This window comes from Natator depressus, chromosome 15, assembly GCF_965152275.1.
Source record: "Natator depressus isolate rNatDep1 chromosome 15, rNatDep2.hap1, whole genome shotgun sequence".
Lineage (NCBI taxonomy): Eukaryota > Metazoa > Chordata > Testudines > Cheloniidae > Natator > Natator depressus.
In genome coordinates this window covers 15,704,889-15,721,400 of record NC_134248.1, presented here as the reverse complement: position 1 = coordinate 15,721,400, position 16,512 = coordinate 15,704,889, and the positions used below count along the sequence as shown (strand labels likewise).

At 39.6% G+C, this 16,512-nt stretch overlaps 1 protein-coding gene across 2 annotated transcripts in view; it reads right to left on the bottom strand.

The window, feature by feature from the left end:
* The window catches only part of LOC141999577 (septin-2), a 95,530-nt gene that overhangs the window by 44,070 nt on the left and 34,948 nt on the right, over nucleotides 1-16,512 (bottom strand). For both annotated transcript variants that reach the window (XM_074973144.1, XM_074973142.1), the window contains exons 2-5: nucleotides 9,375-9,426; nucleotides 7,472-7,571; nucleotides 5,256-5,342; nucleotides 4,411-4,534 (exon numbers count right to left, since the gene is read on the bottom strand). In XM_074973144.1, coding sequence (XP_074829245.1) covers nucleotides 4,411-4,534; nucleotides 5,256-5,342; nucleotides 7,472-7,571; nucleotides 9,375-9,401 — 338 coding nt within the window. In that variant the 5' untranslated portion in view covers nucleotides 9,402-9,426. The remainder of the gene's footprint in view (nucleotides 1-4,410; nucleotides 4,535-5,255; nucleotides 5,343-7,471; nucleotides 7,572-9,374; nucleotides 9,427-16,512) is intronic.

Sequence of the window (16,512 nt, the reverse complement as noted above, 5' to 3'; positions counted from 1 at the left end):
CTGAAAGGTTACAATTTGGCAAAGTTATAAGCAACTGAAAACAGGGACTTACAATAGGAAGTGTCAGGCAACCTTAAGTATAGGTGGTGCTACCAACTTCGCCTACAATAGTTTACAAAGTGACAGTAGATGTCATAAGCATGAATAGCATGCATTATAGATGTTAAAAGGACTTCAGTCGAAGGTGCTACACATGGTTATAAATCAACTTTATAAGCACCAATTGGACTAAATCTGTAACAATTAATCATTTATTAAAACACTTACACTTTATAAATGTAGCCTTTGTATAAAGTGTCACCAAATCCTCTTCATATTCCTTACAAAAATCCCATATGTCCTCTATGATGAGGGATGCTACATGTTTCCTCCACGTCTCCCATGCACTTCTGCATAGCAGATCTGCTGTGCATTCCTGACCTTCCATCACTAAGACCCATGTTATCATCCAGATATGCCTCAATCAAGCAACTGGTAGCAGCAGCAGCCACAACAATGCCACACTCCAGAACCAGAATGGTCATTCACATCCAACTACAGGTTTACATTAGACTAAAAGAATGCCACCCTACTTGAGATCCAACCTCCTCTTACAGCTGTTTAAAAATGCTTTGCAAACAACACTAACATGCACATTTCAGAAATAAATTTATAGAAGTGGGAGAATATCTATTTTCTTATTCATTTCCCCCACCTCCTAGGGCTGCCCTTTCCTGTCCACTGACTACCTCCTCCCAACTCCCACTAATTGTCATTGTTCCTCCTAGGATGGGAAACACATACAACATGTCCCTGTCTTGCTCTTTGAAATACAAACTCTTGAATTTGTCCCTTCAGTGAATCCAAGGGCAGAAAGCAGAGGCAGTTGGGTGGGATACCTAGTCAAGAAGATACAGTGTATTATTGCTAGAATGTTAATATTCCCATGTGGCAGAAATCTCATGCTACTTTGCTGACTTTCATTGCATTTCATACAACCATTCAATACTTTCATTGCATTTCATACAACCATTCAATACTAGCTACCCTAGTGAAGACTTTCTGAAAAGGCCAAGGGACATCCTGTGTGCTCTGACTACCACTCCTTCTGTCACAATGAAACAAGTTTTAATGGCCAAAGTGGTTTGTGAGCTATTTCTACAAAGGATACTGTTTCCTTGTGTGTGTGCACAACCATTTATAAAGATTCTGTACTTAGATCATAGAATCATAGAATATCAGGGTTGGAAGGGACCTCAAGAGGTCATCTAGTCCAACACCCTACTCAAAGCAGGACCAATCCCCAACTAAATCATCCCAGACAGGGCTTTGTCAAGCCTGACCTTAAAAATCTCTAAGGAAGGAGATTCCACCACCTCCCTAGGTAACCCATTCCAGTGCTTCACCACCCTCCTAGTGGAAAAGGTGTTCCTAATATCCAACCGAAACCTCCCCCACTGCAACTTGAAACCATTACTCCTTGTTCTGTCATCTGCTACCACTGAGAACAGTCTAGATCCATCCTCTTTGGAACCCCCTTTCAGGTAGTTGAAAGCAGTTATCAAATCCCCCCTAATTCTTCTCTTCTGCAGTCTAAATAATCCCAGTACCCTCAGCCTCTCCTCATAAATCATGTGCTCCAGTCCCCTAATCATTTTTGTTGCCCTCTGCTGGACACTCCCCAATTTTTCCACATCCTTCTTGCATGTGGGGCCCAAAACTGGACACAGTACTCCAGATGAGGCCTCACCAATGCCAAATAGAGGGGAATAATCAAGTCCCTTGATCTGCTGGCAATGCTCCTACTTAAACAGCCCAAAATGCCGTTAGCCTTCTTGGCAACAAGGGCACACTGTTGACTCATATCCAGCTTCTCATCCACTGTAACCCCTAGGTCCTTTTCTGCAGAACTGCTGCCTTGCCACTCGCTCCCTAGATAGGACAAGACATATTTTTAAAAATTTACTATGGAGGGATGGGGGACAGGGAAAAAAAATTAGACGTGAGAATTCACTGTGTACATCTTCCAAAAGATACACAAGTGCTATTTTGCAGGAAAATTGCTTCTATCATATACTCTGAAGTCACTGCTTGAGTTCTGAGAATTTACACTGGAAACCTAGTACAGAATTTTATACTAAGTTATTCAGATGTGTCTGACTCCCCATGGAACTAGCTTGCTTAGAAAGCCTGCACTGAGAAAAGGAGGGGCGGGGGAGAATCTGAACATGTAGGTCTCTAAGAAACATCTTAATAGAATAAACAAGGGCATTAGAACACAATCAACAGGAAGGTCTCATTGTAACACAATACACTGGCTTAACAGCTCTTAATTCCAGCGAAAGGAAGCTCAAATCAACATTACTGACAATGAGCAAGACTGCACTGCAGTCCAAAAAGATACTTTACAGTTATTCAGAAGTTTCTGCTTTAATTAGTTTAACAACATAGACTGAGGACAAGGAAGCTGAAGATACAATTACCGCTACCACCACACTTTTGACCCTTCATCCAGTGAATTTCAAGCACATGTAAGAGACATGGTAAAAGAAGCTAATCACTCCCATTTCAGAGTGGTCTTCTTGCAAAGCACTCCATAGACAGGAAAAAATAAACCCGTTTGCCAACAATATTCTTCACCATTATCTCAAATTTTGTCTGATGTACACCACAAGATTTTGAAATGCGGTGTTTGTTAATTGTAGTTATATCAGCTGTTTATCCCCTGCACAAAAGCTTGATTTTATGACTATTTATTTCCAGTGGCATAATATGTAAATAAGTCATCTGCTTATTTAATGTTACTTTTCTCTGTTTAGTGCTGCTTCCTTACAATAAAAACAAATAGCTGAGAGAAATGAATTTTACCAGGGATTCTTAGCCTCCAGTTGTATAGGATGTATAAATAATTGAGAGTCCCCAGTTGGCACGCCGCTCACCAGTGCCAGTATATTGCATTTTTATTTAAAACCCAGCTACCACAGGGGTAGTCTTCCTTCTTTAAAAACAGAATGGAGCTATCCTTCCTTTCTTAATCAAAATGCGTAAGTAGCGCCCTACCAAATTCACAGCCATGAAAAATGCATCACGGACGTGAAATCTGGTCTCCCCACATGAAATCTGGTCTTGTGTGTGCTTTTACGTTATACTATACAGATTTCATGGGGGAGACCAGCATTTCTCAAATTGGGGGTCCCGACCCAAAAGGGAGTTGAAGGGGGGGGTCACAAGGGTATTTTAGGGGGTTGAAATATTGCCACCCTTACTTCAGCTGCCCAGCTCTGAAGGCAGCACAGGAGAGTGGTGGCTGGTGGCTTGGAGCCCAGCTATGAAGGCAGCACTGCCACCACCAGCAGTGCAGAAGTAAGGATGGCATAGTATGGTATTGCCACCCTTACTTCTGTGCTGCTGCAGAAGTAAGGGTAGCAGTACCGCAACCCCCACTACAATAACCTTGCGACCCCTCCCACAATTCCTTTTTGGGTCAGGACCCCTACAATTACAACACAGCGGAATTTCAGATTTAAATAGCTGAAATCATGAAATTTACAATTTTTAAAATCCTATGGTCATGAAATTGAACAAAATGGACCATGAATTTTGTAGGACCCTATGCATAAGTCTAAATTAGCAAGCTGTACAGAAAGACTTACATCACTACAAAATGACTGTAATTATATCCTAGAGATTAATTTGACTGTATAATTCCAACCAACTTCATCTAGAGTCACATCAGGAAAGAATTTGGTCCATAATTCAGAGATTTTTTTTTTAATCTATTATGGGATGTTTTTGCAGTGGGGAGGCAGGAAATAAAGGACAAATATTCTACTCAAACTTGATTTATACATGAATCCAGTGCCATTGAAGTTATTTGGGTAAATAAGAATCCAAAACTAAGCTAAATGCTAATTAACTAAACCAGTTTCAACCACATGGCTACAGCTCCCTTCTAGCACCTCTCTCAACGTAGGGAGCCCTTGACCCTCCTTCTACAACCCCCCCACATTTGTCACCTTTCCCCTGTCCCTCCATTCCCACACTTCAGATTCTGTATTTGCCAAACATCAGAGAAACTATTTGGAAGAAGATTCCTATGAAAAAGAACAAAGTATGAGAAATTTACGGACTATTTTTATAAGTGTTTTCTTTCCAAATAAATATGGACGGAGTAGGAAGACAATCTCTACTGTGATCCCTAGATAACAATACATTGCTATTAAAAAAAACAACAATGAAGTGGTTGCTTCCCTTTGCATGTCACAAAATACAGGAATAATACACACTGTTCTCCAAAGACCACTCCCATCCACTGAATCACCAAGATACATATAAAAAGGAGAGAACAAAACACTAGGATTAACATATACATATAACACCATAAGCAGAGATGGATTTAAAGATTCATCCCGGTGGCTAAAACAGACATACCAGTCCTGGCTGTTAATGGCATCGCCATATCCTGGTGTATCAACTACTGTTAAACGGAGTTTCACCCCTCGCTCCTCAATCTCTACTGTAGAAGCTTCGATTTGGACTGTTCTCTCTATTTTCTCTATAATAAAATAATGTTTTAAACATTAGTATTTCTCTTGTTCAACCCCACAGATGCTCACGTACCAGATTTATTTAAAAAGTGTATTGTAACCAGTTACACCTCCACCGCTATGTAATGCAGAATCCTTCAGAAAAACATGCCAAATAAACTAATAGAAGTGTAACTACAATCTATGATTAACTGAAATACCCAGAACATAATGAGTGGAGAAACAGTGGTATGCCACATGTAATGATGCTGTGATGATCATTTTTTAATGTTTTATTTTTATAACTTTAAGAAGTGTGCTAGGTTCTTTACAGACAGGGAGTTCTTTGTCCTAAGGAGTTTATAATCTAGATTTTAGACATGACCACTGCAAGGTAACAATCAGCTGGAGGAAGTGGGGATTACAGTAAAATCACATGGTCAGTTTAGGCATATAGACATCTTATGGAGTTTGGGGGTTTGTTTATACTCGTAGTAACAGCAGAAGTGAGTTTGTAGGAGGGAGACATCAAACCTTAAATTATGAGAACAGAGTGGCTTAACCAACAGTGATTGGGAGTGCTGTTCCATGCATCAATGGCATGGAAGCAAAACGAAGTGGGCTTCATGGCTGAAGCCATTGTCAGAATGGAGGAATAATGATGGGGAGGATGTGAAAGGAAACAAGGTTGCAGGTGTGTGCTTGGACTGAATGATGTAGGGCCTTAAATAAGAACACAGTCAAATTTACCTGCAGCTCCAGGAATGTAACGTTCTGGATAAAGATCAGTCAGGAATAAACTGTTAATTAAGGTGGATTTTCCCAAACCAGATTCTCCTGCAAACAAGATCATTTCAAGTAATTAAATACCTTCATCTTCCTTATCAGCCTCCCTGTAACCCCACAAGCCTATGTAGTGGAGTAAAAATAATTTGTTCAGCCAGGGTCCACCCTATCTTTTAAGATAAAAAGATCAGAGACTCAGCTAAGCAATGCTAAAGAAAAAAGAAAAAACAAATCTTTGGTGTTTGCTTACATATACGAACGCATGAAAATTCTAAATGTACTCTATTAGATTTAACAGTGCAAGCAAAAAGGTCACAACTGCAACGATCACATATATAAAAATACCCCCTTTACACCACAGCACTTCCAAGTCTTGAATCAAAACAGTGGCAAAGTATTCAAACCTTTTCTCTTTTACTTATGAAATCAGAAGCCATGACATTCGAATTCACGTTTTTGTAAGTTTTGAGGTTTTCTTAAGCTAGAGATGCAAATCAGCTTTATTTTTTAAAACCGCTGTAGCACTTCAGTGTAGACACTACACTTCACTGATGGGAGTGGTCCTCCCATCAGCGTAGATAATCTGTCTCCCAAAGAGGTGGTAGCTGGTCGATGTAAGAATTCTTTCATCATCCTAGCACTGTCTACACTGGGGATTAGGTTGGCTTAACTACACCACTCAGGGAAGGAAACAGGTAGTGTAGACCAGGCCCAGGTTAAGCACAACTGGCAACCAAGTTTAGCATCCTTGCATTCAGACTATATTTATTCTACATAGCAAGAACTAAAGAAAGCCACTGAGAATCTTTTGATCTTCACTTGGAAAGTTTTATAATTCTAAAAGTTTACGATCACTTTAATTTACCTGAAACTCCCTAAAACGAGCATATGGAGTTTGCAAGTTCATCTTTGCTACATAAATTGTTTCAGGAAGCTAAAGTGATCTGTAATGGTCATGTATATTATATGCCAATAAAAATTTAAGAAAAGGAAAACCCAACATAAGCTGTCTACGCTTCAGTTGATGTTGCTAACCTAGTTTTAGATGGGCAAATCTTGTATTTGTCATCAAGAACTACAAGACATAAGAAGTTCTACAGTGATCAACAACCACAAGTAGGAGACAACTGCTGAAACTAATTTATTGTATAATCTTTGGTCAATGCTACAGCTGTCAGCACACAGGCTGTTTTAAGACGTTACATATGGTACTTCGTGATAAAGTTGTGATTTCCTTTCTCCTACTAATTTCTCAATAATATGTAACATTAAGGCAAGTATCTCAAAAAGCTTCTTAATGAAAGGAGAGTAATTTGGGTTTTATAAAAGCAATTGTAGGATTTTTGCTTAACTAAAAGGTGAAAATACCAATATAACTCAACAAGCCACTTTTAAATTACTTTGCACTTAAAAGTTCCTTCCAGTTAGACAACACCAATTTCACATGGGGAAATTTAATCAGAGACATTACCCTTAACGTCACACAGTGAGTCAGGGCGGAAGCAAGAGAAGAGCTAGGAATAGAATCCCCATTTCAACGGCGCGACACCACTGTGCACGCGCATCCCCATTTTCAGATGGGGAAACGGGTCAAAGACCGGTTAAGTGACTACCACTAACGTCAAACAATGAGTTGGGGGTAGAAACACTGGAAGAGGCAGGAACAGAAACCTGAATCCTTGGGTCTGAGCCATGCTCTAACCACTAGAGCATGCTCCCTCCCAAACAACTTCACAAAATAGGCAGAATTTAATTTGACAGCATACGCTAGTTAAAGTCTTTGTTCTTCAGTACACCAAATACAGTAGTTAATTAAGAACAGGTGCATACTTAGGGCTTGTCTAAATGAACAGTTAGTGCGCAGCAAGTTGGGGTATAAATCTACCCCCACACTACCTTGCCAGATGCTAAGTGTCAGTGCGGACCCTGCTGACTGGTTCTAGCAGTTCCTTAGCATGCTTTGATCTACCCCGCTTTGAAACAGGAGTAAATCAAAGCACACCAAGAAACTGTTAGTACGCGTCAGCAGGGTCCACATGGCTACCTAGAGTGAGTGGTTAGCTTTATTGTGAGGTAGATTTACACCTCAGCTTGCGGCAAACTAGATGTTGCTGTAGACAAGCCCCTGATGTGCAAGACAATATATTTTAACACTCAAGCAATTAAAGAAAATCACCTACCAACCACCATTAGAGTGAATTCAAAGCCCTTCTTTACAGACTTCCTGTGGACCTGGTTGGGCAGATTAGCAAATCCCACATAGCCTGCTGAGTCGGAAAACTGGAAAGAAAAACAAAATTGAACACAAGTAAAAAAATACAAATAAACTGCACAAAGAAAGATAGAGAATCAACCAGTTACCTGGCAGCGTAGCAAGACAGCCCTTGGAACAACCCCTCCCAACCCTTCCTTCCCCAAGAAGTCTTTGAGAGAAGTAAAGATTCCATAGGTGCTGCGGTACATACTTGAGCAAAAGGCTCTTCCTGGACAACACTGACCGTACGCCCGCAAGAAAACACTGCCATTAACACAAGACCATAAGAAGCAACAGGTAGCCCTGTTTGTGACTGTAAATGGGCTTGCCTGCCCTCAGGGACCCCCAAGCATGGCTCTGCTAAGGCCTGCTTCACTATCCCCTTCACTTCAGACCCCTTTAAAAACCCACAGTACCCAGATACTCAAAACATTCCCCTTCTGGGGTCCAGTGTATTAGGTCCTGAACAAAGTCAATCAAAATAGACCTCCAATCTACAAAATCTTCATCCCAGTTTGAGCTGGGCCCAGACCCTTCTTCCGAAGGGTCAGTCCTCCTTTGAAGTTAATTTCTTTCACCTCAGTCCCCCTTCCTACCTGAGGATCTGTCTTCCTGATTTCCCAGCACCTCTTGCCTGGAGGTTTTTGTTTTCTCAGAAGGCGGAGGGCCTATGGACTCAGGGCCCTTCAAGGGCCTTCTAATTCCCCACAATGCCTGCAAGACAGCTGCTGGTGGGTTTGGCAGATGCCTCACCCTGTATAAGGCTCAAGCGCCTGCCCTTAAGCCCAATTTCACAGCAGGCAATCAGCCCAAGTACATTGGACTCTGCTCCTTTTTTTTTTTTTTTTTTTGCAGGGGCAGTCCCCATGTGGCAATGACAGAGTTAAAGGTGACTCTTTCATTGAGGTATGTTAAAAAGTTAATGAAAGATTTAAATCATAAGCAATCTTAAAATCACTGACATTTACAAATTGAAAAGTTATTAGAAATAGGCTCTCCTGATATAGGCTAAATATAGTGAATTTCAGCACCTAAGAATGCCTGTGTATACATGCAGAGGAAAAACATTTCTGTAAATATATGTAGAAACACAAGCACACTCGGTAGTAATGCGCAGAGTATTGAGTTTATCATCACCTCCCAAGATGCAACTACGGTCACATAAGTGAACAAGTTAGTAATATAGCTGAACATAAAGCTCCAAAGTTCACAGTGCTAAATCTTTGACACAAAAGGAAGATACAGAAATGTACCTGAAAAAGTATCTGATAGATTTGGGCCATAAAAATAACAGTCCACTTCATTCTGTTATGAACTGACCCAATATCTATTTTAGGCCTAAACAAGAATTGCAGCCACTTGAATTCTGGGCTCTCTGAGCTTATTGATAGCAACAAACATTTATTCAAGACAGACACAGGAGTTGAACTTGAAAGATAGACTTTTAATAAAATGATATACTGCAAATACTCCTGAACTAAAATCACTCACCAAAGGGCAGTTATTTTACTTGCAAACAAGCCTTTTACAACTCACCCAGATGGGAAAAATTTTAAATTGTAACTTATACCCAATTAAGAATTTTGCATGAAGTACAGACATCAATCCCTATGCATAAATACAAGAATACCAGATAAAGGAAGACGGGCTAACCTATTGAAACTATATTACTAGGATTACATACAAATTTGTTTTTCAGTAAATTTAAGAAATATATTTGAGCTAATAAATTTAGCTGGAATGTTTAAGTACTTCAGTGAAAACATGAGTATTTTCAAAGGTTCAAAAGAATTATATACCACGTTTGTATTATGCAGGCTTCTCTTTACCTTTACTTTTTCACCTGACTGAGACATGTTCCGTCACTGCAAGTTTCAGAACCTAGAAAACAAGACCTTTGTTAGCAGTACTATAGCTTAGATTCATCACAAGTTTAAGAACATGACCAAGAATGGATACCTATCACATATTTATTATAATATGCCAAAGGAAAATTAACAAGGTTTTCCTCAACATACAGGGAGCAGTCTAGTAATGAATTATTCTGTATATGATTCTGTAGATTTAGTCACTTAGTAGCTGCAATAAGGATAATACAGTTTACCAAATGAAGCTATTCAAATAACGGGGTTAAAATCATCACAAAACAAAATCCTTCACTTTAAATGTTATGAATAAGCAATTGTAAATTAAGATTTTAACACACGAAATTTTTTAAGTCTAGTTAATTAGAACTCTGTATGCTTACATTACTTTTGCTTCTTTAAGTAGGGGACAGATGCATCTTACTGAATCTGAGGATGTACAGTGCCAGTACAGTACAGATGTAATTTTTAGTTTGTTTTGGTTCAACAGTTTTCTAATAATGCCCTGACACTCCCATACACTTTCCCTCCTTACCCTGCCATGAATCATTTCCTCCTCTTTTTCTTCTCACAGCTGAAAAATGCCTTCCTCACCTCACAGGAGTAATTTACATACAGTCAAATGGATTTTAGTGAATTTTCATTACAAAATTCCCAAACTTCTCATCTGAAAGCACACAGAAGTTTCTCCAGAAAACCAAATACCCACAGACTTTGAGGGTGACAGAAGTGACTGAAAATAGTATTCTAAATGTAAATGTCATCTCTAAACACTAACACCACACTGAATGTGAGAGAAGCCTGGCATTTGGTTAATACCCACTGGAAATGAAAATTCACCACAATGTTAATGTGTATGTCAAAAGTATCTGCATTTCAACACCAGCTAGCTATCTGGAAGAGCCCTCTCTTTCAGTGGCCTCACACATCTCCACATTTGAAAAATACTAGCTGTGTTATACAGACTAACGGTCCACTTTATTCAGAACAGCTACATAACACTGAAAGGAAATGGAGGGGGGAAGGAATACTTCACAGCTTGACTTGTTGACAACACAGCTCTTGGCTGAGAAAGGGGGGAAGTGACCTATGCAGACACCTGTGCACTCAGAAAACAGATGCTTCCCTAATGCTTAGTAGTAGCTACTCTAGCCAGCAGGATGTGGCACAACTTTAGATGCAACTGCTCAGCCAAATCCTAATATAAAAACTTGGTCACTTAGCTCTGCAAATACAAGTTAACAGTAATTGCAACTTGGAGTTTAGAGGAAAATGTATTCACAGCCGATGTCATTTTTAGTTTGTCCAGAAGCAAAAGTTTCAAATTTCCTGCTGGCTGTATAGACTACAGCCAACCTGTAAGCAAGGTCAACTCAGCGTCTTCCCTCCTCCGCCAACCTCCTTATGTATCCAGTTTGTTTGTCTGGCACAGCCATTGGTTAAGAAATATTAGTCTTGTTTCTATGACACTTCTGAGTGTCTCTAACTAGGCATCCCCACATTGCGATTCCCAAGTTGTTTTAAGTATGATTTTGTAGCAGTGGAGTTTGTTTTTATGACTCAACACACTAGGAGTTGGGTTTCCAGCCAGCCAATATTATGGATCCGCAAAGATGGCATTGATAAAGATTTCATTCCCTAGTCACAACTTAACCTACAGATGCAACTGCTTGCCCAAGTTTTGTTTCTATATTTGGAAATGTCTGTTGTCGTCTTTCCCTGGAAACTAACAACGTACTTCATAATTAAAGTGCACTAGAACACCGCCACTGTTACAAGTGACATTTTAGTACAAGCCAAAATTACTAGTTTGGAAAACAGAGGAGCTAAAATTATTAAGCTCCCCTGCACATGTACATCTGGCTCACAGAAACTAGCTTCTCACAGAACAAGGTTTACAATAAATAATAATTTTCCTGAAAAAGGGAACACATTGGTGTTTTTCTTTTTCTGCCTTTCCCCAGTCCTCTGAAATTTTAACTCTCTCAACAGGGAGCTGGATGTCTCCAGGGATTGGTAATAGGACAGTGAGCGTATTACCTCTTGATTTTCAGTTCAAACCCAACCTAACTTCATACTGACTGAAAGGCTCAGGAAGAATGACTCTACAGTAGAGCCTCAGAGTTACGAACTGACCAGTCAACCACACACCTCATTTGGAACCAGAAGTACACAATTAGGCAGCAGCAGAGACAAGAAATAAACAACATTAGTACACTGCTGCGTTAAATGTAAACTATTAAAAAAAAGGGAAGGTTTAAAAAAAAGATTTGACAAGGCAAGGATACTGTTTCTGTACTTGTTTCATTTAAATTAAGATGATTAAAAGCAGCATTTTTCTTCTGCATAGTAAAGTTTCAAAGCTGTATTAAGTCAATGTTCAGTTGTAAACTTTTGAAGGAACCACCATAACGTTTTGTTCAAAGTTAGGAACAACCTCTACTCCCAAGGTATTCATAACTCTGAGGTTCTACTGTATCGGAATTGAGTTGGTGGTCTCAGTTCACTTCTTAAGGGCCAAACATGCATGTCTCAAAAGCCAGCCAAGTAGAAGTTTAAGCAGAGAAGTCTGGGTTGAATAGGAATGAAGACAGAACACCCTCTATCCCTTCACTCTTTGAAATGATCTCTCCAGATAACGACTGACACTGAGGCCTACTATACTCTACCTACTGCACATTAAAAACAATCTCTGGGGCTGTTGAATAGGCAAGCCCCTTTTACCCGCACTAAAATTCCCTTAATTACTTTTTAAGTTTTAATCTGGAGATACCCATTTCAGTCACTGCAGTTCATAAACAGTACATTGTCTACTTCTGAGTGAATATTACTACAGCTTATAATTTTTGTTCCCATTTATACTGAAGAAAATTCTTGTAATACATGGTAAGCACAATTTCCCAAAAAAAGTGGTGCAGTTTTGAAGCAAAGCTACCTTAGCTATTCAAATTACTGATACGTTTGTACTTTCCATTAGATCCTATTATACAGCTAATATTTGCCTTACACCCTACTCTGATCAAAAGCTCATAATATCCGAGTCTGTGAAAGAGCAACTGCTGATCACATCTTAAGAGTTTGCTTAACAGTCTTGATAACGCTAGTATCTAGTCAGTTACTTTGTCTAGTATTTTGCTATACCTAGCATATGAAAGGAGGAATAATTAAACAAGTTCTATTCCTTATCACATGCACAATTCTTCAATAATAGTTTATAATTGTTTATATTATGCAACATAAGATGAACACTTTTGCAATGAAGAATGTTTCAGGAACAATTTGGATTCCAGTTATAAACCAATGAATCAATGACTTTACAAAACTTATCAAACCCAAGTGATTTAAAAGAATCCCTTAATATGCCAACAAAATACCCAAAAGCAAACAACTTTATTAGTCACATGATACAAATTAACTTTAAAGGTCCCTAACATTCTATCCACATTGCCACTGAGGTATTGTCATTTAAAATACTATTTTACCATATTAAAAAAAAATCACTCCAGACATATTTCTAGGAAATTATTACTCTACGATGGTTAAAGTAATTTCAGCTTTTGACCTTGTGGATCAGAACATTGCCTGAATGGTATGGTCATCAAGAAATTAATTCAATCCAATGACAATTAGCTGGACATCAATAGGCTTTCAGAAATATTATTGGACCCTTTGCCCCATTACTGCAAAGCAAAACTAAAACGAAACCAGTTTAAAACTGTTTGAACATTAAGTTAATAGTAACGAAAACTAGAGAGAAGAATGGATTAGGAGAAAGTCTTTCATGTTTCTTTATAGCACCAAATCGCAGTAGTACTGAAGCACTGTGTCAGAGTAGATTAGTAGTAAAGATGGGACTAACTGTAGTAAATAATAATGACTAACAAACTACTATTATCTGCATGCACTCAACTGAGTCACACAATAAAATATGACTAAAAGAAATCAGTTTGATCAGGTGGGAAACCGTGCCATGTATAGAAACATTACAGTATGAACTTTCACCAACACTTGGTAATAAAATTAGTGAAAACAATTTTAATTCAAAGCAAACAGATCATATTATGGCAGAAGGCATTCAAAGACCCACCTCAAGTGTCAGAAGACAAGCAAAGCAACATGTACAAATGAAGGAAATTATAAAGATAAGCATACTTGAATTAATAAGACACATTAAGCAGTCAAACTAACTCCTGCTTTTACATTTTTTACCCTTCTAGCACAACAGAAATTGAATACAACTGAATTTCATTTACAAGGTTTCATTTTACAAAAGCAAGATGGGCTTTTGAAAGTAATTTCCTCTGTGCATAGGTATATTGAGCTACAGTACATAAATAAGTGTATTTTCACTCAGCAAGTATGCTTTCTGAACTGCATGTTCTGTACTAATGCCTATTTCCGATCTCACAGGAATCCCATCTTAAACAGGTCTCTGTGCTAGAGTCCAAGGACTAGACAAATACCAATTTCAGTTACAGCCTGTGCTTCTGCAAACACAGACGCCACAAGCATGTCACCCCACCATCTTCTACCATGAAAAAAAACCGTCTAGTGAGGCAGAGAGGAAGGAAACCAGGTCATTTCCTTTGTTCCTTTCAGGATGTAAGACATAAACTGTTAGCAGTAGGCAGTATGGGATTTTCCTAATGGTAACGAGAAGAAAAATGCTATGGAAAATGTACAAGGAAGTCTTCTATACAGGATTATAAATACTATTTTAAACAATTCTTGAGTGACATCAATAGCCAATTCTTTAAACAGATCCAGGAGACTGTACAAGGATTCCTCTTTTCTGAAATCAATACTTAACAGTATATGTGATCCTTTGGTAAGTTAAGAAGGAACCACAGGAGAAGTGAAAACTGTGGTAGGGGTGTGTATGCTGGACTTGGTCTTATCAGCACTATGTGATCACATATGCTCCCAGTCTTCAAGAGTGTGGACCACTAGTAAGCCAACAAGAACATTTTAACTAAATATTGCAGAATGATTTCTTTGTTATCATAATGGCCTGTGACAAATGAAGTCCAATGCAACTACTCAAGCATGTCATAAGGAAGACTAACATAAAACTGGTTTCAGAGTAACAGCCGTGTTAGTCTGTATTCGTAAAAAGAAAAAAGAAAAGGAGTACTTGTGGCACCTTAGAGACTAACCAGTTTATTTGAGCATGAGCTTTCGTGAGCTACAGCTCACTTCATCGGATGCATAGCATATCGTGGAAACTGCAGAAGACATTATATACACACAGAGACCATGAAACAAAACTTCCTCCCACCCCACTGTCCTGCTGCTAACAGCTTATCTAAAGTGATCATCAAGTGATCATCAAGGAAGGCCATTTCCAGCACAAATCAAGGTTTTCTCACTCTTCCCCCCCCACCCCCCCACACACAGACACACATACAAACTCACTCTCCTGCTGGTAATAGCCCATCCCTCTTTGAAACCTCTCTTTATAATGCGCATGATAATCAAGGTGGGGCATTTCCAGCACTAATCCAGGTTTTCTCACCCCCCCCCCACACACACACCCCCCCTCCAAAAACCACACACACAAACTCACTCTCCTGCTGGCAATAGCTCATCTTACAATGTGCACAGCAATAATCCAAGTTTAACCAGAACGTCTTGGGGGGGGGGGGGGGGGGGTTTTGTAGGAAAAAAACAAGGGGAGATAGGCTACCTTGCATAATGACTTAGCCACTCCCAGTCTCTATTCAAGCCCAAATTAATAGTATCCAATTTGCAAATGAATTCCAATTCAGCAGTTTCTCGCTGGAGTCTGGATTTGAAGTTTTTTTGCTTTAAGATAGCGACCCTCATGTCTGTGATTGCGTGACCAGAGAGATTGAAGTGTTCTCCGACTGGTTTATGAATGTTATAATTCTTAACATCTGATTTGTGTCCATTTATTCTTTTACGTAGAGACTGTCCAGTTTGACCAATGTACATGGCAGAGGGGCATTGCTGGCACATGATGGCATATATCACATTGGTGGATGTGCAGGTGAACGAGCCTCTGATAGTGTGGCTGATGTTGTTAGGCCCTGTGATGGTGTTCTCTGAATAGATATGTGGGCACAGTTGGCAACGGGCTTTGTTGCAAGGATAGGTTCCTGGGTTAGTGGTTCTGTTGTGTGGTATGTGGTTGTTGGTGAGTATTCGCTTCAGGTTGGGGGGCTGTCTGTAGGCAAGGACTGGCCTTTCTCCCAAGATTTGTGAGAGTGTTGGGTCATCCTTCAGGATAGGTTGTAGATCCTTAATAATGCGTTGGAGGGGTTTTAGTTGGGGGCTGAAGGTGACGGCTAGTGGCGTTCTGTTATTTTCTTTGTTAGGCCTGTCCTGTAGTAGGTGACTTCTGGGAACTCTTCTGGCTCTATCAATCTGTTTCTTCACTTCCGCAGGTGGGTATTGTAGTTGTAAGAATGCTTGATAGAGATCTTGTAGGTGTTTGTCTCTGTCTGAGGGGTTGGAGCAAATGCGGTTGTATCGCAGAGCTTGGCTGTAGACGACACACCACACGATCCAGTGAGAAAACCTTGATTTGTGCTGGAAATGGCCTTCCTTGATGATCACTTGATGATCACTTTAGATAAGCTGTTAGCAGCAGGACAGTGGGGTGGGAGGAAGTTTTGTTTCATGGTCTCTGTGTGTATATAATGTCTTCTGCAGTTTCCACGATATGCTATGCATCCGATGAAGTGAGCTGTAGCTCACGAAAGCTCATGCTCAAATAAACTGGTTAGTCTCTAAGGTGCCACAAGTACTCCTTTTCTTTTTTCTTTTAACATAAAACTGTTTAGAATACCTCTTGCATACCAAGAAATATGGGAGTTTGGTGGAGAAGAGGATTACATTCTTCTCCAGACATACTCTTAAGATGGGTAGGGTGGGGGAGTATCAAAGTACAGAGAAATTTTAATTCTAGGCCGTTCCTAGTAAGGGGAGGCAACAGCTGCCTCCATATCAAAAGGCTGGCTATGCTGCTGATTCATTCAGAACGGAAATAGCTGTCACTGACTGAAGAATGTTATTTTACACGTCCATGGCTCAGAGTAATGCAGAAGTACACTGACTTCCTTCTCGTAGGAAACTAAGC